The 21,182-nt window shown below is 46.8% G+C and overlaps 1 protein-coding gene across 19 annotated transcripts in view; it reads left to right on the top strand.

The window, feature by feature from the left end:
* MYOCD (myocardin) overlaps positions 1 to 21,182 on the top strand; it is a 254,475-nt gene that overhangs the window by 214,132 nt on the left and 19,161 nt on the right. For 7 of the 19 annotated variants that reach the window (XM_083805195.1, XM_083805192.1, XM_083805196.1 and 4 more), the window contains 2 exons: positions 12,452 to 12,517; positions 17,143 to 17,198. In XM_083805195.1, the coding sequence (XP_083661321.1) occupies positions 12,452 to 12,517; positions 17,143 to 17,198 (122 nt within the window). Of the gene's footprint in view, positions 1 to 69; positions 1,410 to 1,436; positions 2,189 to 12,451; positions 12,518 to 15,641; positions 15,687 to 17,142; positions 17,199 to 21,182 lie in introns of those variants that run through there. The other 12 variants (XM_083805200.1, XM_083805199.1, XM_083805185.1 and 9 more) reach the window with 8 other exon arrangements.

Below are 21,182 nucleotides of genomic sequence, written 5' to 3'. Positions count from 1 at the left end.
GAAGGGAAGGGAAGGGAAGGGAAGGGAAGGGAAGGGAAGGGAAGGGAAGGGAAGGGAAGGGAAGGGAAGGGAAGGGAAGGGAAGGGAAGGGAAGGGAAGGGAAGGGAAGAATTCAGTTGAGTGTTTATGCTGTAGGAGAAATCTAGACAGCTTCCTAGGTGAGACCCATGTGTCCTTGGCTTATAACTCTTATGTTAAAAGGGGAAAAGTGCCACCAGTTCCCTGTCTTCCATTTACCTGAAGTGAACCACGCATGGGCTTGCGGAAGGGAAGCCTCAAAGGATCTGCATCTCTTTACTTAGCAAGTTGACTGAAAGGTTTTCTCACGTGCCAGAATGTTTGGTAGGTGGAGAAGCATCTTCCACTGCAGCTATATGCAGCTGATGGCTGTGCCCAGCCTCCTTGGGGTTGCTGTGCTTATCTATAGCACAGTAAATTTTAATTAAGATTTAGCCCTGCTTCCTTTATTTGGCATTATTCTGAGTGTCTGTGCGTAGCAGAACAAGAGGACTTGTTCTAAGCACCTGCAGCATGTGCTACCTGAGACACAGAGTACGCAAAGCTCCCCAGAGAATAACCCTATGGGTGCAGCCACATGCTGACAAAAGCGTGCGCCGACCGAGGTCCAGGGCGCAACTTCAGCACCCGAACGAGCCGGCTGAGGAGCAGCAGGGGCACAGTCATGCCTCCGTCACGGGGTGGCCGCATCCTCCTCTCCACTGGAGAGGACACCGCCACCAACTGACCTACAGCCAGCTGTCCCCTTGCCCAGCACAGGGCCCTGGTTGCGGCCCTTCCTTTGCCCCGGGGAGCCCTTGGCCCCGGCGCCACAGCAGGGCCACGCAGCGTGTGGTGAGAGGTCCGGCCGTCCCGCACCACGCTGCAAAGAGTTAAGCCCTCGCTCTGTTGATATTTCCAAGCAGCTCCAAAAGTCGGCCCAGACGGGGAGAGCCCTGATTGGCTGCGTACCGGCCGGTAGTAATTAGTATCACATATCAAACTTCTGTCTTTGCTAAGACCCTTTCCGATAGTCGCTGCTCCCCGCTAGACGATGACATCAGCCAGGACACCCAGCTGCTGGTAGTAAACCCCGCGCGGGAGGAGGCTCCCGCCGGCGAAAAGTTAATTAGTTCAACACAGCACAAGGGGAGCAGTTGGTTTCTGTGAAGGGTCAGTGCTGGATGGGACCAAATCTTTCAAAGCCACTTGCTGCTTCTTGCCAGCCAGCTGTAAAAGCACCCAGAGAGTCCAGGAGAGCTGGATGAATCCTGAGCACTAGCCGTGGTCAGCTTTTCTCTTTGGAGGAAGTTAATGGTTTAAGTGAGGGGCGTCTGGATCCGGTCCCCGAGTCACCATGACACTCCTGGGGTCTGAGCACTCCTTGCTGATTCGGAGCAAGTTCAGATCAGGTAGGGGAAACCTCCACATTTCTCTTAAAACTTCTCTCTCCGGCAAGCCGCAGCCACAGACTGTTTTGCATTAAATGTTTGGAAGCAGCATGCAAGCAAAATATTCAGGGGGTCGTAGAGCTGTCACGGCTTTGCTCTTATAGAGGCTATTCCACAAGTGGAGAAATGCATCTTCCTTCTTCTCTGTTGCTTTTTTTTTTCTTTTTTTTTTTTTTCTGGTTTTTCATTGTCTTCGATTTATGTCTGTGGTTTATTTTGGCAAAACTGCACTTCCCGGGTCCCCTGCCCTGGCCCTATATTAAAGGATTTGGGTGGAAAGCCAGAAGGGCGTCTGTGAAAAACAACATACCTAAAGCTGTCCGAATATTCCAGGTGCTCTTGTGGGTCTGTCTGTGATAACGGCAGTGGGGACGGGTCCGGCACTCACTCTGACAGGCAGGCAGCTGACTTTGTTCCATTAAGTTGTGACTAACTAGAGAAAAATGAATTTGCAGAAATGCGTCATTTTTAGAAGTAAAAATAACAAATGGAACATGAAAAGTATTTAAAGTGACATCATCAGAGAAATAAAACCAGAGCCACACAATTGATTGCCACTCTCAGAGGGTTTGCAAGTAAAACATGTCTCAGTCTCATAAGTTAGGGGAAGCACCGGTAAGGGGCTTCTGAGAGGACATTCAGCGTGTGTGAAGGTGAGTGAAGGTGAACTATGGGACGGTCCCTTCTAAATCAGACCCTCTGCTGGATATTCATGCCTTTATTCGCTGGCTATATTTATAGTAAGTATGCTATGTTTCTGGGCGGGTATCTTTACTTGTTTGGTTTTTTTTTTTTTTTTTTTTAATGAACGTAAGACACTGTAATACTAACGGTAATGTCAAAAAGTGATCTGGAGGAGCTTTCTCTGACCTTCCCGGGGGTGAAGTCCTGCCTGTGAATGTGATCTGTGAGGATGTTCAGACACACCAGCTGCATGTGCTGTATGGGACGCTGTAGAACCGGACAGGGTAGTCACGTTGGAGCACGCACCCGGTCTGGCATGTCACCCGCACCGTGTGTGTTTTTGCCTCTTTGTGCGTTGTAGATAATGAGATTAGAGATTTATGATACTGATGGTAGACATGAGTGGTGTTATCGAGATCTCTTAGATAGCTGGGTGGTCAACTTAAACTTTGTTTTCTCAGCAAATACAAAGTTGGCAGTTGGTTGAAAACCCAAGAGTGTGTGTGCAAACACGAGTGTCCTAGTCTGGCTGAATTATACAAAACTTGGGTCCAGGGCTTTGGTGTGGTTTCCATATCACTCTGATCTTACATTTCATTAGATTAAGTCATTCCTTAGATTTCATTGGTATATTATGGTACATTGCTGTTCATTTGGAAAAAAAATCTGTCTGTAATAACTCCTCCAGCAACTACAAAGCAACACTGCCACCTTTCTGAAGAGAGGAGGATGGTCTGTGTTACATGTCTCTGCATTCTTTTCAAATGAACCAGTATTGTTTTTAAGGCTCATTTTTGGTTTATTTGTAGGCTGGCTTTATTATGGAACCAACAGTGGGATCTCTAAACATATTTTTCAAATGATTCTTCAGTAAAAGTAAACTTTGTGGGTCATTGTATCCATAAATTTTCGTGCCTTTCAGCATCAAGTCAGTCAATTTGTGGGGCATTCTTTGGTTCATGACCTATTCCCACAACTGCCATCCCTTACTGTTGCCCAGTGGAAGATTGGATTTCCATCCATTTGACAAGATTTCTGTGCCTATTTGTTATGTTCGAGTTGGGCTTGCCCAAAATCCCCAATGTACTTTGCTCTCCCCACTGCTGTGGCTGCTGCAGGTAATGAGAGACGGGCACAGCACAGCCCTGGTCACCACAGTCTGTGAGACAGGAGGAAAGCAGGATGCTGAGGGGTACAAATAATTCAATAATGCTGCCTTCTGTTTGTGCTGGATTCTAGTAACACGGAGAACAGAGAAGAAAAGCTAGCATTAAATGGTTAAGGTGGTCAAACCTCTTTTATGTGAAAAATTGCTAAGGGACATTTTCCTCTGATGTCTCTGCTTCCTGTGCAGGCTTCAGAAGCTGTCAAGCCCCAGCACGGATGGCAGGAAGCTCAGTGCTCTGATTTACTGTCTTCCTCCATTCAGTTGGCAGAGGGATGATTGTCTCAAAGGACCCATTGCCCTGCAGCCCTCACATCCCTGCACAGCTCAGGGGCTGTGGCACTGCTGGGCAGCAGCAGTTTACACGGAGCATGGTGTAGCATGCAAAGAGCATGTGAAGGACAGGCCAGGGGGGTCTGGCCATGAAGTGCAGAGCTTCATGATGCACAGTTGCTTTGGAAATAGTCTTGCGGAGGCAGGTGTGAGGCTTTGATTGCTCCCCAGGTTTGGGAAGGATTAGCTGTGCTCTGTGACGCATGATGAGTCCGAATCCCTTTTGAAGGATTCCAGGCCAATGTTAGTGAGGGCTAAGGTAAATCTTTAAAAAGTAAGTAACTTTTGCTGTTTCTCTGTGGTCTGTATACATTGAGCAGCAGAAAGACCTATTTATGTGCTAAAGGGTGCTTGAAATGCTTTATATACTTGTTGTTTCCTCATCCCAGAATCCCTTTAATATCTCTGGCACACAGCAGTCAGTGGGGCCAGGTGTTAGCAACTAGAGGATAGTGGCATGTAGGTGGTTTGAGGAGCTCTCGCTTCCATCTGGCAGCATCAGTAGCAAGAAAGAGTTGTCTGACAAAGGCTGGTGTGGTGGAGTTAATATCTATTTCACACAGTGCCCCACAGCCCTCACTTCAGTACCCCAGTGCTTTCTCCTCCTCTTCTCTTTCCAGTGGCCGGCAGTATAGCTGTGCAGTGTGAGAAATGATAGCTGCGCCAGAGCAGGGCACCAGGAACTGCTCCAGAAGAGCTAGATCAAATCACCAACATGTTTCAGGCCTTCAGGTTTCCCCTCCCCTTCCTCGAGGATTTGTGTGCGTGTTTATTTTGTCTATTTTGCCAAAGATAAATATACTGATCTGAGGTCATCCTGACAAATTTTGCAGGAATGATGGTTCTTCAAGCCTGCCATGCTATCCCATGTGCTCCAATTATCAATGGGATTGCACTAAATCAACTAGAACTTCTGAGGGCTGTTCCAGAAACATATTTAACTCTTCCCAGAGACAATGATTTATGTGTAGTGATCTCCTGCTTTGAATATAAACCAATTGTACTCCAGCAGCAGAGAGATGTTGTCATCAGACAGAGCAAACAAAGCTGGCAAATGCAGACTTAACCTTAACTTTGACCTCTTCTGTCCGGCAATATGGAAAGAGAGTTTACAAGGCCAACATCTGTATAACATCAGTGGTAGTTCAGATAATTGGTGAGAAGTGAAAGTTTAACACCCTAAATATGGCTCTGTATGGCTTGGCATGAGGTAATACCCAGGCCAAATTGTGGACACATGGGTGTGAATTTTCAAAGACTTGCCTGGCTTGTTGGAGGATTAGAGCTTATAAACACAGCTTATACATGGTGGTGGAACCTTCATTTCCAAACTGCAAATATATGTGCATGAGTTTTCTTTCCAGTCAAGAACTTGTATAGTTCACGATCAATGCCTGCATTCAAACCGTGGTCTGTCTGTAACTGATGACATTGTTTTGTAATTTCATGAAGTTTTTGTAAAACACTGGCTTCATGTAGATCAGTTTGGAGTTTGCTTTACTTTTTCAGCATCTTATACCTTGGAGTTTTAGCAGACAGACTTCTATTTCTCTGTCAGTTAGGCATGTTACAGCAAAGATTGAACCATACCTCACTGTGCTTGATGAGAAGAATGTACAGGCTGATGATGGGGATGCTGAACAGATTACTCCAAGGACAACTGGTGACAGCATGTTCTCAGGAACACGGAGAGGCTGCATGTTGTGATGAACACAGCCCTCACAGCCGGTTGTTCTTTACTAACTTGCGCTTGTTTGGTGCTCAGTGCTCCTTATCACCTAGATGTCCTATTTCTCTTCCAAGGCACCTGTGGGCCCAGATATGGATTTATAGATCCTGTTCTTACCAATGTAGCTGAGATTTTCAGTGCAGTGATGTTTGACTTCCCAGGTAACACAGAAACTTGTAGCACAGCTGCCTGGAAGAAGGTGAAACACCCCTAAAGTGCTGAGCATCACACAAAGAGGTAAAGCTGGCATTGCTGGGTCCCGTTCAAGGCAATGCCTGGCCAGAAGAGGACTGACCACAGCTGAGCAGCTGCTGCCCTGCACCTTCTCCAGGGCTGCAACTGGCTGAGCTTTATCTCACTTCACATGGGTCCTACACGAGTTGTGTGTCAGAGGGTTGTATGGGTCTGAAGATGTGATGTGATGCACAGAAAAAAAACATTCAGTAATGCCTGGCTATCAGCAGAGCAGTGAGTCCAAAATCTAGTGGAGGAACTTAGGGCAGAGCCCAGCCAAGGTCTTTTTGCAAAACAGCAGCTCCAGAAAAGCAGACCCAAAGCTGCTCAGCTGGACCACTGCTTTCCCCTGCTGGTGGTGACACCCAGGAGGCTGGCTGCCTGGTTACATAGCTAAGGGTGCTGGTGACTCCATGTTCATCCAAGTACAGCCAACACGTCCGGAGCTTGGCGTCAGCCTGTTGCTTGGTCAGGAGAGAGCACTGCCTGCTCTGAGCTGCCCAGTCCATTTAGAAATCCTGCTTTGAATACAGGTTCCTGCTCCAGATGTAGCTGTGAGAAACAGTTACAGTGCTGAGCAGGACACAAGTGGCATGACTGCACCCTGCCACCAAGCCTGCCCTGCTGCCTGGCTGGGACCTTGGGGGGGTTGAAGGGTCACACGTGCGTCTCCCACTGGGCAGCTTCTCTCCCACTGGCATGCACCATCAGTAAAGAGTATCAGAGCAGGCACTGCTCCTGCCTTCAAGGGAGGCTGCATCCAAAACGGAGCCATTATCTGCCAGCCAGTGTTTTACCGGGCACTGTTTTACTGGGCAAGTCACAAGGTCCTTGGACACCCACCATGGCCACAGACAGACACGTGTTTCACGTTTGCTCAGCTGTTGCCTGACATGCAGCAAAGCCGCTGCTGCTGCTGAAGACAGGAATCTCTCCCTCCCATCACCCCATTCCCAACTCCCTGCCACCTGTCTGGTGCCCTGGCAGAGCCCTCCCCATCCTGCACACCACTCAGCTGCAGTCATGCTCCTAAAGCCCCTAAAACCCCAGCTCTGGGCCTCAGAGGGCAGGAATGAGGTGCTGGGGTGGTCGGCAGAGTGGACAGTGACTTTTCTCCTGCTTTTTTCAGTGTCACTGACAGCTTCAATTGCTGATCAAACTGCTGATTCACATCAGGTTCATGTGGCTGGGTTGAACTGGCTTAATGTGGTGCTTCTGCTGTTCCCCTTGGCTGCCCAGCCCAGGAGCACCAGGTGATGCAGGAAGCAGCAGGCAACTGCCCACTTGTCAGCTCTGGCAGCAGCAGCGACTTACTTCAGAGGAAGATGAAAGCACAGCAATTGCACTGGTTATGAATGCAGCTCCCAGCCAGAGCAAAGGTGTTGTTACAGCCCATGCAGGAAACTGGCACTTATTGGGCTCCCACCCGTAACCACATAAGTGAGCTGGGACAAGATGAAACTGTTGGCACAGCTGAATCAGTGCTGCTCCCAAAGCAGCAGGTTTGTCAGACGTAGGGAGAGATGCTCAGAGAGAGGTCAGGGTGAAGAAATGGAGTGGCTGAGGTAAAATATATTTGGAAAAAAAATATTAAACTCAGCTTTAAACTTTGTCTCAGCTGTGAGGCTGACCTGAACACTGAGGAAGCCTTGTGCAGTCCCAGGGATTCTGGCGAACCTGCTCATGCCACTTATGTCCTTCTCAGGGTTGTGGCTGTTTCTCACAACCACAACAGGAGCTACGTAAGTGTTGCTGAGAAGGGACCTGCAGAGGGCTCTGATCCAGCTTCCTTCTTGGCAAACCATCACCAGCACTAGCCAAGGACCAGCCATGGCTTTCTCTGCCTGAGTCCTGAGCCCATTCCGCACCTCATTGGGCAATGTGCCTCAGTGCTGCCAAGCCTCCTGTGCTGCTGAAGCCAGTTCCCAAAGCCAGCAGGATGCTCTGAGTGCTTCTGGCGATGCTGCAGCATGGGGGATGCTCTGATGCAGTGACAAGTTCTCTGACCAGCTGCTGAACTCTGGACTCGATGTGCTCCCCTCTGAGTCAATCCTGGGCACAGCTTCTCTCCCTGTAAAAGAAGCACCTATTTCTTTTATAAAGGCAGCAGTTAGCTCAGATAGAATCCCATGCCAAGGCACGCAGAAGTCACTCAGCTGAGGGCAGCGAGGCCTGAGCAGCTGCAGGCTCAGGCACCGGAGATGAGCTGCCACTGAAGACTGAAGCAGATGGCCAGGTCTGCCTGCTCCTGGGGTGCGGGATGATTTGAATATGTCTTTCCCAGTGCATCACCAGGTCAGGCAGGGCCCAAGCTGTCCTTTAGCTTCCTCAAGCTCTGAGGTCAGCTCCCAGGGAGGATGAATCATGTCTGCAAGTCATGGGCAGTGCTCGGAGCAGAGGCCCCCAGAGCCAGCCATGACTGATGCCTAGTGGGCTTCTCCAAACCAATGACACAGGCCCTCTGCAGAGGATACTTCTAGAAGATGTGTCACTAAATGGGACTTTCTAACAAAAAGAGATCATGAACAAAAGCACTGGCACAGCTCTGACTTGTCTTGCATCATGTAGGAAGGGGTTTCTCATGTTGGGGTGTCATAGGAGCAAGAATTGCTGAAAGGAATCTTGAGAAAGGATATCCAGGAAAAAAAATATATTAAAAAGATCCATTACATGGAGGGTGACAGCATCCTCAAAGTGAGTCACAGGCGACACTCAGAGCTTGTGCCTCCAGACACACAACAAAGGAAGAGGATGGGAATATAGCTGGGGTCAGACACAGCTTTAAAGAATTTCAAGTCCCCTTCAAAAAGCAGCTAGATGGAGTTTGTTTGGTGCCAGGTGCTCCTCCAGCCTATTTTTTAAGCATTGTTGGCTGTAAGGGAATGGGCAAGACTGGAGGTGGCATCTGCTGATCTGCAAGCTGCAGGACTGACTCAAAGGCTGCTGGAAGTAGTGGCTGCTTTTCCTCTTCCTGCAGAGATATTCAATGTTATTAACTTGTCTGGCACTGTCCACAGCTATGCTTCTTCAGATGGTTTGCAACAGGTTTTGGGGATGATATCTGAGAGTCAAGGCACGCATGAGGTCCAAACCTGGATGAGCATTTAGTGACTGAAATGACTATTTCAGTCATTGAGCTTGGGCTGCTCCTGGAAATAGCCAGCATTTGCATGTCTGTCCTTATATTTTCTGTCAGCTTGTCCTGAATAGACAAGGTTGGACGAACTTTTCCTCCTTTCCCTGTAGCTTAAGAATGGTTCAGCAAGTCTGTAAGCTCAGCATTGCCCAAAATCAACCACGTATCTGGGGAAGGTTACATCAAGGCAGAATATGAATCTTATAATCACTGCACTGGAAATCATCAACACTCTCCAAGATATGCTTCAAGAGAATTTATAACGTTTCCTTTTTTCTCTAAATGGCCCTGTCTAATATCTGGCTGAACCCTGAGGCTGGTAAATGATGATTTATCTGCAGGGAAAGAATGTCAAACAAGCAGAAGAAGCAGCAGGGAGCAGAAAATGTGGGATTTGAATACATGGTCATCTGATCAATAACACCTCCCTTGCTCATGTGGGTGTGCTGCTACTTGGCCTGATTGTGTTGGAAGTCTGAGAGTGAAATGATGCAAATAATGTGGCACACACTGGAGCAATGAAGGGATGTGCTGTTGCATTCTCAGTTGGGATATTTTACAGATAGATGGGGAAGATTGCTGTGTCCTCAGAAAGGACTTGTATGTGACTCTTGAAGTCTTTGCTATCTCTGACTCTCATTTGATGGTGGGATGTTTTGTCTGACTTGCCTCAGTTTAAGGCAGATGCTCTAATACTTGGGACACTGGTCCAGGATCTAGGAGAGGAGAGAACCATTCTTGGGTGATCTACAAAGATTCTTTGTTCTTGGACAGCCTCCAATCTCTCTTTGCTCACCTGTTCAATCATGATACATCTCTCCCTTGGGAAAGTGCAAGCTCTGCATGTTTTTTCAATATTGTGACTGGCAACAGTGAAGGCCCTACACAGCAAAACTGGGGTCTCCCCTACCCAGTGTGAGGTATCTACCGTGAGCTGGTTGCCGTGAATTACCTCCACAAGCAAGGAAGAAAGACTGGCATTTCTAAAACATGGACTGCCTAATTTGGTTATAAAATCCCTGACTCCTGCTAAGGGAATGCAGATAACCATGTCAGATGAAGATACCATGCAGGGGTCTAAGTTTGTGTCCATAGGCACAACCAGCACCGACTGGCAGCAGTACCAAGGGGCAATGGAGGGGTACAGACTCCCTTGGCAGCAGGGTTTGCCAGCGATTGCCAACCACCAGCTTCATCTGGCATAAGGGAACTACACACATGCAGACTTTACCAGGTACTAAAGACTACATTTCTTCTTCACAGCAGAAATCTCTCTTTGGCGTCCTAAGAAGTACTGGAATTTGGCAGGAGATCATCATCTCTTGTGGGGCCTTCACTAAGCATTTGCTTTGAATGTGAGATATGGCTTGTATAGAGGACATGGAAAAGTCACATGCATTTTCGGGAGCCTTGTACTTCAGGGACATCTCTGGATGGGATTATTAATCGGCTCCATCCCACATCCCAGGGAAGCCACACAGTAGACATTCCCTGTTGGCAGAGCTCTGCAAGTTACTCACGAAGACAAAAAGCTGTTCTTTCATCTCTTCCCTTTGCAATACCAGCTCTCTAAGGGCAGCTAAGGGTTCTGTCTGGTTCTATGCCAGTAGACAGGAGACATGCATGCATATTGTCACTACTGAAAGATAAGTGCCCTTGTTGCAAGCTGCACTGAGTTTCCATAAGGAAAACGTGGGAGTTTCATGTTTTACCTTGTGGGAGAGGAGATTGACACACAAGTGTCAATCTTCTTGACAACAAATTTGCAAAAGCAAAGGTGTAGACTATGTTACTACCTCAAAGTACAGGCATGGTTTCCTAAGAAATGTGACTGATCAGTTCATTCCTATTTCTCTGTATGTTGTTTCCAAAACAAAACAGGGTGATGCAGCTGTAAAGCTCTACTCATCCCACAGTGCTGGGGCAGGAGTGAACCTCCCAGTTTTAGAGGTATCAGGAGAGGTCCTTAAACTGTGAAAGAAGGGTACAAGCCTTGGCCCTAAGATAGTAGAGCTAGTGACACAGGTCAAAACTCCTGGTAGCAAGGGCTCAGTCCAAGGGTAGTCAACACCAATTTGTCATCCAAGGGTCCTGGAGAAGTGGCTTGTTGTAATGCTGAAGAAAGCGCAGTATCAATAGACTTTAAAACTTCCTGGAGGCCATAATCAGCTGCTGGCTTAAGGGTCCCATCGTGTTACTGTGGATGGCAGGTGCAGTACAATGTTAGTTACAATTGCTTTTCTCCCTGCTGTCAGCTACTTCCTTTGTGCTTTTAGCAGCACATACTAAAAACTTCTGTTACGCTCATGGTGTTCCCGGGTTAAAAAAGGCAGAGATGGCATCTACCACTTCTAAGAACCTTATGAGTTTCTTATTTAGACAGAAGTTTAACAGCTTCTGGAGTATTTGTGGGAGCTGTTCTGGCTGCCACACCAAATCTGAGGCACTCAGTTACAAGTGCACACACCAAAGTACAGAACTGTGTGCAAATTTAGGTCAGAAGGAACCTGTGGAAATCTTTACTCCAACCTCCCATTCAACATAAGGCCAACTTCAAAAATAAATCAGGTTTCTCAGGGCCATCTCCAGGCAAGCTCTGAACATCTCAAGGATGTCCTACAGCCTTTCTGGGACACTGTTCTAGGCCTGCACCAATCTCATGGGGTTTCTGTTTTTTTGTTTGTTTGTTGTTTTCCTAATAACCAAACAGAATTCCTGTTTCTGCAGTTTGTGACCATTACCCGTTCTTCTACTGCTGTGCACCCCTAGGGGAGTCCAGCCCTAATTTTCTATAGCCCCAACGTAGGCGTGCAGCTCCCCCAGCACACAGTCACCTGTCATCAGGATGCTTGATTTCTCTCAGCTGTCCTTTAGCTATTTTAAACATTCTTCACTTTTTTGTTGTTTGTCCTTGTGCCCGAAAAAAAATCTAAAAACCAACCAAATACCTATACACACATCTCACATCTTAGAGTGCATAAGGATACCGAGATGTGGCCAAAATACATTTCATAATGTCAAAATGATTATCTTCTGCGTAGTTCCTCTCTGGCCAGCACTGCTGTGCAGGACTCAGTTTCCTCTCACGTTTGCTGTCAGCTGTGTCTGGGAAGCAGGTACTAGTGGCAATGAAGCCATAGGAGATGGCACCTTGGGAGTCTACCCAATAAATCGTAAAGCACAAAATACCTTTATGGACAATGTATTTATCAAAGGAGCTCAATTCCTTTCAAAACCTTCTGAAGCCACCTTACTTGCTTGACTCAGAACAGGTCCTTCCCCTCTCAGAATGGGACAGTCCATCACTACCTCCACCTGCAGGAGGTTGTGATGGACTTTCATACCCTGTCTTCCTCCCCACCAGCACCCTCTGCCTACCCACAGACTCTCTCTGAGTAACCCTTTGAGCTGAAGCCATGGTCACCTGAGGCTGCTATTGCAGACATCAGGCAGCGCTCAGTCTGCCCCAGGCATTAGCATGCTGCTCTGCACCAGAACCAGTCCTACCCATCATATATCTGGGTGCAATGTGAGGTCTGGGTTGGTGCAGACTGCGCAGCTCCTCCCTGGCAGTCCTCCTTGGCTGCACCAAGTCTGGCCCAGCAGCAGCAGGGATCAGTGTCAGGTCTCTGTGCCACAAAGACCACAGGCACATCTTCCTTGATAGATGCGTTAGTACATCAGAAAAATACTGCACCTTTTCCTGACTCTCTCTCTCACAGTTTTGCAGCTACGGCTTCAGCAGAGAAGGACTCGTGAGCAGCTGGCAGACCAAGGCATCATGCCACGTGAGTACTGTTTTCTGCCTTTTTCACCCTCTCCTGGATCAGAGGGGCGCTACTGGGAGACTGCATGGCACCAGCTGCCTGCTCATGCGCTCTCTGCTCTGAGCAGATTGCTACTGAGCTGGACTTTGCTTCCTGCCCTGTAGCAATATTATGGTCCCTGGTGCTGTGCAATGGTGCCCAGCATTTGCTACACAAGCTACAATGCTGCTGTTCAAACTGAAGTTGGGAGAGCTGCTTAGTTTGCACTATTCAAAACTTGAGCTGCATAGGGTCCTGTCCCAGAGGTCACTGCAGCAGAACAAAGCTCTTTGTGTAGACAAAGGCAGAGCATCTCGCATCCTCCTGTAAAAGTCAGGAACCTCTGTGGCAGCATCAGACCCACAGAACAGTGAAAAGGTAGAGGGGGGGCCCATTCCAGGTCCTTGTAACCATTCAACATCAGAAAAACAGATGCTAGAGTCCAAAACATAAGTGAATGAAAACAATCCCCTTCTGCACAAGCAGCTGCATCATGAAACCTGTAGCACCACTAGAGAAAAGATGCTGGGAGCTCAGCCCTGCCTGATGGATAATTCCACCTTGATCTAGCTCAGGGTCTGCGTGCATGAGTATGTGATTATCTGGGACCCAGGTAAAGGACTATCCTGGTACCATTCTGGCTCATCACGGGCCCCTTGGGGGTCTCTGATAAGATCATAACTTTCCAAAGGCTGTTCCACTGTGTTTCTTCTGGCTAACCTTGAAGACTGTGATGCAGCTTTTGTGAATCCAGCAAAACAACAGCTCTAACACTGCCTTTCTCATGAAGCTGCATTCCTAAAGGATGTTAAGGGAGCCAGCAAGAGATGCCTCTCAGTACAGTATTGCCAGAATCAAGTATTAAGAAAACTTGAGCAGGATGATAAAAATCATGTCTGTGAAGGTTTTAAGATTGATAAATTCAGGTTCTTTTTTTTTTCTTTCCTTTTTTTTTCTACCGTGTATTTCTTTATGTTTTCAGATTTTATACTGCCTGCCATCAAACGGCAAGCATTTTAATGACAAGACTCTTGGAGCTGGAGCTTTGAACCAAGTTTGGTGACATTTGTGATAGCATTGCAAGCACTGACAATAAAGTCAGTGGCCAGAAGGATGTCTGAAGTCTCCTGAATCACCAAATTCACTCTGTAAAAGTGGTCACACTCAGACAATGTGCAGGATACCTCATTGCACATGTATGGCGTTGTGTCAACTGAGGAGTTTGCATACCTGATACTGCCCTGCAGGGCTAAGCACATGGGTCTGTTGCCTACAGCTTCTTTACACTCCTAACTTCTAGGCTTACATTTTGCAGTCCGGTTTCTGTCCAAGGATGCCATTTTGGGAAGTACGATCATAGTTCAATCCCTAAAAGTAATAAAAGAAAAGGCACTTTTGCCATTATTAAAGCAAACATGCAGAATCTAACTGAGGAATTTAACCTCAGGAGGAAGTGTCAGATGCTAGCATTTAATAAGTGGGAGTCCCAGCCAGCTTCCCCATGGTTTGGGCATATGCAGTTAATCCTTATGAAACACAATTCTTTGTTTAACCTTGTCTTCCTATGGCCTGTCGGCTCTGAGGACCAGCTGAGATGGGCTGTAGGAGGTGCACCAGGATGGGATCTCAGATCATAGGTACTGCAGGTGGGCAAGAAATGGAAACAAAGATCTTTAAGCCACCATGGTTGAAAATAGTTTTTCTGGAAAGAGGAAAGTGGGGCATTGCTGGTCTGCATGTTGAAAGTCAGGTTTGGTACCAAGCTGGGAGCATGCACGTGATTCCACATTCCGCATCAGCTTTTGTACAAGGATTGTTTTCAACCCATTGGCCATATTTTCTGCTTATATAATCAGAGGACAGAGAAACTTTTTTTTTCTAAGTGATCCATTTTATACAGAAACCAGAAAGAGACATGAGTGAGCAAAGTAACAGATTAGTGTTGGATAAAAGCTTTGAGGGCTTGCAGAAGCCCTTGTAGGAATGGGAGTTGATGACTATATACAGAACCTGCTGAGCTGTTCAGCGGTGTGGCTGTAAGCACAGCAAGAGTGAAATCTAGGAGCAACTCTGAGGAAGCTGACTGCTTTTTGGTACCCAAGAGAATAGCTCAGGGAGAAGTATCAGTGGTACCTGAGCATAGCCCAGTGAGATGGATGTGCTTATCTAACCAAAGCCTGCCTTAGCTCAATTCAGACTCCCTTGGATGTTCATCTAAGGAACGTGAAACCTTCACATAATTCCATCATTGGAGAAGGCAGGAAACTGCCTAAAGGAGGATGCTCAGGAGCAAAAGGCAGTAGTGTTGCACAAGCTTTCAGGTTCAAAGCTGGACTCTGTCAGATGTTTTCAGATTGCAAATTGAACAACTGTCTGGCAAAACAATCAAAACTATTGAAAAAAGCTCTGCAAATAAAGACGGGCACAGACTAATAAGCAAGGGCAGCCTCTGGGTCCCTTCTGCCCAGTGACTCTGTGTATGGGGGAGCATCTGAAAGCAAGGGGAGGTCCAGGTTTGTTGAGGCATGGCCGCACTCCTGATCCACAGCAGTGCAGGTGAGAGCAGATGCTACCCTGTTATTCAAGCTCCCTGAGTGGGAAGCTCCTACAAGACTGCTCATGCAAGACTCTATTATTGAACACATTCAGTTATATTGTCTTAGCGAAGTTGGTACAGACCTAGAAAAGTTTTTTAAATCAAGAGTATTCCCATAGGGTCACCTGCAGAAGGGCAGGCTGCAAGGACAAGTGGGGATGAACCCTTCTTGTAGCCCTACACAGGGTCTTGCCCTGGAGCCCAGCCAGATCTGCTCAGCTACCCAAAAGGAGGGGGATGCAGCCTGTAGCAAAGATTCCTCAAGGCAAATTTTCCCTTACGATGATGGGATGTAGAAATAGTTGTGCTTAAAGTAAGGCCTCCCTTGCTGTATGCAGCCACCACCTCATCCTCTAACTCAAGCCTTAGTTTAAGCCTAAGGATATCAACACCAAGCTCAGCAGCTCTGCCCTATTGACTCCAGACCCTTCGCCATTTCAAGATGCCGTGTCATCCCCTGACAAGGTGTTTGAATAATCAGTGCTAGCAATGTCTTTATTTGTTTTGCAGACTAATACAAGCTGCAGTATCCACATAATTCCTCCAAAAATCTTGGTAAATGACTAAATTCTGCAACATTTTCCTTGTGAATAGCATGGTGTTTGATCAATGCCCATAGCAAACTCCCAGTGTCAGGACTTCAGAGTGAACAGGGCTGTAAAAGTCATCTCTCTTGCTAACTTCATTTTCTCATGTGCACCATTTTATTTTGCTTCTGGTTAAACTAGCTGTCACAAGTCCTCATTGCTTCTCACCGGAGCATGGCACAGTAACACTGGCTTGTCTGTATGTCTGCTTTCCAAACATTAGAAGCAGGAATGTGCCCTCTGTGTTTTCCTGTGATTCCCTGGAGGTTAGGGGTGTTGCCTACCAAAACCCAGTTCAGGTCCCCAATCATTTCCCAGCTGCCCTCATTCTTCCTGTCATTCTTCTCTAGATTGATGTGGGACGTCATGTTCTGTGTGAAAATAATTTCTGTCCCCATTAGATCCCACTCAGAAGATGGAAAGGGAATTAGATGTTGCCAAAGAGTTGTAGCAGGCTGTTTTTGTGGTTCAGGACACCTTCCCCTTCCCTGTCCCAATGGGAACAGTTGATTTTTCTTGCTTACACAGACAGAAAAGAATTTTTGCAGGAACTAAGAAATATTAACCCCTTCATCACACAAATTTCTCTCCAGTTTATACACAATCTGAGTAAACAAGGAAATGTGCAAGGTCCTCCATGACTCCAACATAGATGGGACTGGTATTCACTGGTCCAAGACCCAGGGACCATTGGCCTTCCTTTGGGACCCTCTCTGGGTTAATCCTCCTTGGTGTCAGGAGATGCTAAGAACTTGGTCTGCTGCCGGGTACCTGTCCGGGCAGCTGCCCAGGGAAGCACCATGTCACACAGATGCTTCTGGGTGGAGGACAGGACAAATGTCTGGTGAGAAGGAGCCTAAAGGAGATGGAGGGGTACTAAGTGATGGAAGAGGGACAAAGGACAACAGCTCCAGTGTCCTGGTTGAAGTACCCTTGCTGGAGGCCAAATATGCCAAGAGGCCAGGCAGGCCTTTCCAGTTTTCCTGGTGGCCTCAAGTCTCAGTCACATACAGGTCTAACTTTCAGGCAAGGTCCCCTCAGCCCGTTGCTCTTCCTAGATCAGTTTTCTGGGGCTGTGGTGCCTCCCAGTGCCACAACCTGCAAGAAGAGCTCCAGGGAAGAGCAGCACCTGCTGTCTGACATGTCCCACCGAGCACCACATTTCAAAGCCTGCACCATCTTCCTACCCATGTCCCTCCTGTCCTCCCTGTGCTCTCTGTCCCCCCTGCTCTCTTGCCATGGCCTGGCTGAGAGCACGGGATTTCCCAGAGCTTTCCTGAGTTATTTTTAGTTAGTGCAATAAAGAGGGCAGTTAGTTTGTGTTGCTATTTTTATAGCACTCATTAAAATGCTGTTGCCGAATATCCTGGTGGCTGCTTGCTTCCACTCCTGTGCTGACTGCTCCTCTCTCTTTCCTGTTGCAGCACTGAAAAGCCCATCTGCATTCCATGAACAACGAAAAAGTCTGGAGCGAGCCAAGGTAATCCCTACAAGCCATGCTGATGAGGGAACACGTGGGCTCGCTTTGCATGAGCTGCGGGGTTTGAAAGCACCTTCCACCACTCTGCCCTCACCTGGCACCCTCTGCCCAGGCCCTGTGGCCAAGGATGAGCGTCAGGGCCTCTCCCTTGCCCCCAGACATGGCAGGGCCAAGCCAAGGTTCTTGTGTTCAAGAGCACCCTTTTCCAAGCAGTAGAGGTTTAAAAAGGCAGAGGAGCCAACTGTCCCCTAAGATAGTTTTTTTTAAAACAGCCCCTTCGTTTTAGAAAAGCCTGTGGGCAGGGTTCAGCCTCCCAGTAAACCTCAAACTAGCTGAAGCCTCTGCTTTCCACTGCAGGCCGTATCGACAGCCCTCTCCTTGCTGTGTTGGCTGCTCTCCGCTCCTGCATGAGTCAGCTTAGAGCAGGGCAAGCAGCAAACAGGACAGATGGGAGGCTAAGTATTTAGCAAGTGTGCAGGAGAAATGTGGATGCCCTCGGTCACCTGGAGCAAGTCCCCAGGGGACTCACCCTTGCATCAGAGGAGAGTCTGGCTTCTAGCTCAACAGCGCTGCTTGGCGATTGCAACAGTGTCCCAGCAGCTAAGTGGCCCAGGCTCCCACTGGCCCCATCACCCATCCGCTCTTAGACTTCCCAAAATATTGCTGAAGGGAGATATAAGTAGCCACTTCCAGAACACAATGATACTCTGTGGTGTGATCACTTTTTTGGAAATTGCACTGGTTTTCCAAGCCCTTTGTAGCACCCAGCCCTGACCAAGCTGGAGGGATGTCCACACACAGCAAGGCAAAGAGAATAGTCAGTCATACAGGTTTTGCCTGAACACGAGAGTTTCTTCCATTATTCTGCAAAACGTGCTTGCAGTCACATGGAAAGGGACCTTTGCAAGAAAGAATAACTATGAAATATGAAGAAGTGCTCTTCTGAACTTAAACACTCTCCAAATCACTTGCCCTGAGACTCCAACAGTAATAAATGGCTAGCATAAGAAACACAATTTGACTCTGAAAAATTAGCATGCTTAGAAAATTTCAAGCAATCCAAAGTATCCATGGAGTGTCATATATTTTACAGTTTAAGTATACACTCGTGTCTCTTTGTCTTTCTCTTCAAAGGCTTTCACTGGCTGGTTGCCTGGGGAAAAGGGAAGCATGGTCTAGTCTATCCCATTTTTAGAGCATGCTAACGAACACACTAATAAGCACAGTCTATAACAAAAATATATTCCTTTGCAAGGATGTCCTGCTTATAGCCCTGACAGGCAACGTCTGTTTCCAGATAATTACTCAATGGCATTTGTTGTTTAGCTGATATTCCTCCAAACTGATGTTCTGCAAACAGAAAGCAGATAACAATAACCACTTTCATGTGTTTTGAAAGCTCTTCTGCTACAGCTGATATAAAAATAAAAAAAAAAAAAAACCTGAGGTCTTACTCCACTGTTTGCACCCCAGTGACACAAATGTAGCAAAGGTCAAACAGAACTGAAGTCACAGCAGAAATTCAGGCTAGTGCAGTGTGAATGCTGGAGTCAACATCGTAGTGCCACATCTGTAGGAGAGTAACTCAAACTTAGCTCAGATGAGGGCCTGATCTGAGGGTTAGTTAGAAATGCATTAGGTGAATTTAACTGCACTTAAGTGCAGGCACCAGCTAGCGCTGACCTGGCACAGACTGCGTTGGTGAAAATAAGCTGCAGAAAAAATATGGGAGAAGGGTAAGAAATTGCAAATACTTTTGTAAATAAAATATCTATTATTTGTTTAAACATATCACTGGCTATGTAGGAGGCTGGCATCAGGCCAGTGCAACAGACTTTGAAGTCAATGCCCTGTAATAGATTGCTGGGTTGGAGGACAGAGAGCATGCTGACGTTCTTGAAGCCGTCAGGCTCAGCAGGGCTCCAGCACTTACACCCAGCAACCCAGCACACGTGGCAGGGAAGGACTGCAGGGGACAGCAATCGTGCCTCTGTCCCAGAGCAGAACAGCCCCCTCTAGGTCATTCCTGAAAGATGTGTGACAACCAATGGCCATCCTATCCACCCCCCCAGCAACACACTCCAGTGCTCTCTAACCTGTGCTGTTACCAAGTCTTACTCAATTACTAGCCCAAGCTTTTCTGTTGCAGATTACGACCATTACTTATCCTTCTGCATGGACATGCAGAACCATTTATCTTTGTCATGCAGTACTTTTAAAAAGTATTTTGCATCCTGTTTCCCTACAGCAATGTCATCTGTGTACTGAGCTTCAGCCTCTTTTCATTGGTCTAATTTCTGGCTCAGTAATTTCTGTTGCTGCCTTCCAGACCCTTCCCACAGGTCCCTTCAGATGCAGGACCAGAAGGAGGCCTCATTACTCCTTGTGCCCATCTGACATTCTTCATGGTATTTCCTAGAAAGCTGCCTGCTGGCCTGGGGATGTGGTTCAGCTGCTGATCACTAGGTTCTCTGGAGTCTTTCATATTTTTTCCAATATTTATGCAGTTACTAATTTCTGTCTAAGACCACTGTCCAGTGACCAATACAGACATCTCTGGTGGATTGTCTTCATCCCCTCCAGTGCTTAATCAGCTGGCTTAGCTGTGGCTAACTCTGACCTGAATGTACTCCTTTCCAATTGTCCTTCTTGAACTGTAGCCAGTGTATTTCGGATCATTTCTTCAATTGCTCCAAAACATTTTCTATTCTAATCTGTTAGTCTTGAATGATTCAGAGTTAAGAAGTATGTCTTCTGTCATCTAAGGCATTAATGAATATATTGAATAGCAGGAAAAATTGCTGCAGAACATGATTTGATATATTCTTCTGTTTAGACTGTGAACCATTCCTAATTCCTTTGGTGACCCACAGTTATGCTCCTTTTTTATGTTAGTCTTAACCAGACCAAATTTCTCTGGCTTGCATATGAGAAAACCATGTGAGATAATGTCAAAACATGCTTAGAGTCAAGCTACATGCCATTTTTTGTTTATTCCTGTAACAGAAATCTGTCATCTATCCATAAAAGGAAATTAGGTTGGTGTGATGTGGTTTGTTCTTCATGAATCCATCCTGGCTGTTACTCACCTCCTTGCTATCTTCAAAATCCATTTATACAGGTTGTTTGATTACTTGTTCCAATATCTCTTTGACTGGAATTATAATTTCCAGGTTTCTTCTCTCCATCTCTTTTAAAACTAGAAAATATGCTCTCCCTGGCCCAGTTTCCTAGAGAACCAGAGACAGTTGCTATTACTCTAGCCTTGTGTATCTCAAACTGTTTGGGAACATTTAACTATCTGAGTACTTCTCCAAACTGATAACTGGAGTTTCTATTGTCTTGTTGCTGAAGGTTCTTGGCTTAGTCATGTGATTGATAGTCATCTATCTTTTTAGTGACGATGTTTTTAAAAGGCATTAAATTCTGTAGCCATCTCAGCAGCATCCACAATTATTTCTCCTATTTATAGAACACAGACAGCACTTTCCATTGCCTTCTGCTGGCTACAGAAATGCTTATAAAATCTTTTTCTCATGAACCTGTACAGTTGTCCTGTGGGTTTCCCAGTTTTCTCCAGCTGCTTGTGCTATTTTCTATTTATCCAGAAGGGTTTCACCTCTTTGAACTACGTACATTTTTATACTATCTATTCTAGCATCTCAACTTAACAAACAGGTAATAATTTCTCTAGGTTGTTCTCTAGCTCTTCTTAACCAGGCGATAAGCTTGTATTTGTATCCTTGAGGTCAGCTGCCACCAATACGGACTTCCTTGGCCCTGGAGAAAGATGTTATTGCACTTCTGTGTGCCTTTTTGTTCTTAAAGCCATGGAGAAGTTGGTACAAGTTCATCACAAGCTCCACTGCAGTGATCTGCAGCTTGGATTTTCCCAACCCACACAATAGCTGGGGTGAAGAACTGCAGAGCACAGGAGCTGCAGGACCACGGTAAGGCTAAGTCAGCCTTATATCTCACCACAGG

Source organism: Anser anser (assembly GCF_964211835.1).
Source record: "Anser anser genome assembly, chromosome: 19".
NCBI classification, from domain to species: domain Eukaryota; kingdom Metazoa; phylum Chordata; class Aves; order Anseriformes; family Anatidae; genus Anser; species Anser anser.
Note: the sequence above shows the minus strand (reverse complement) of the source record. Positions and strands in the feature narration are given on the sequence as shown.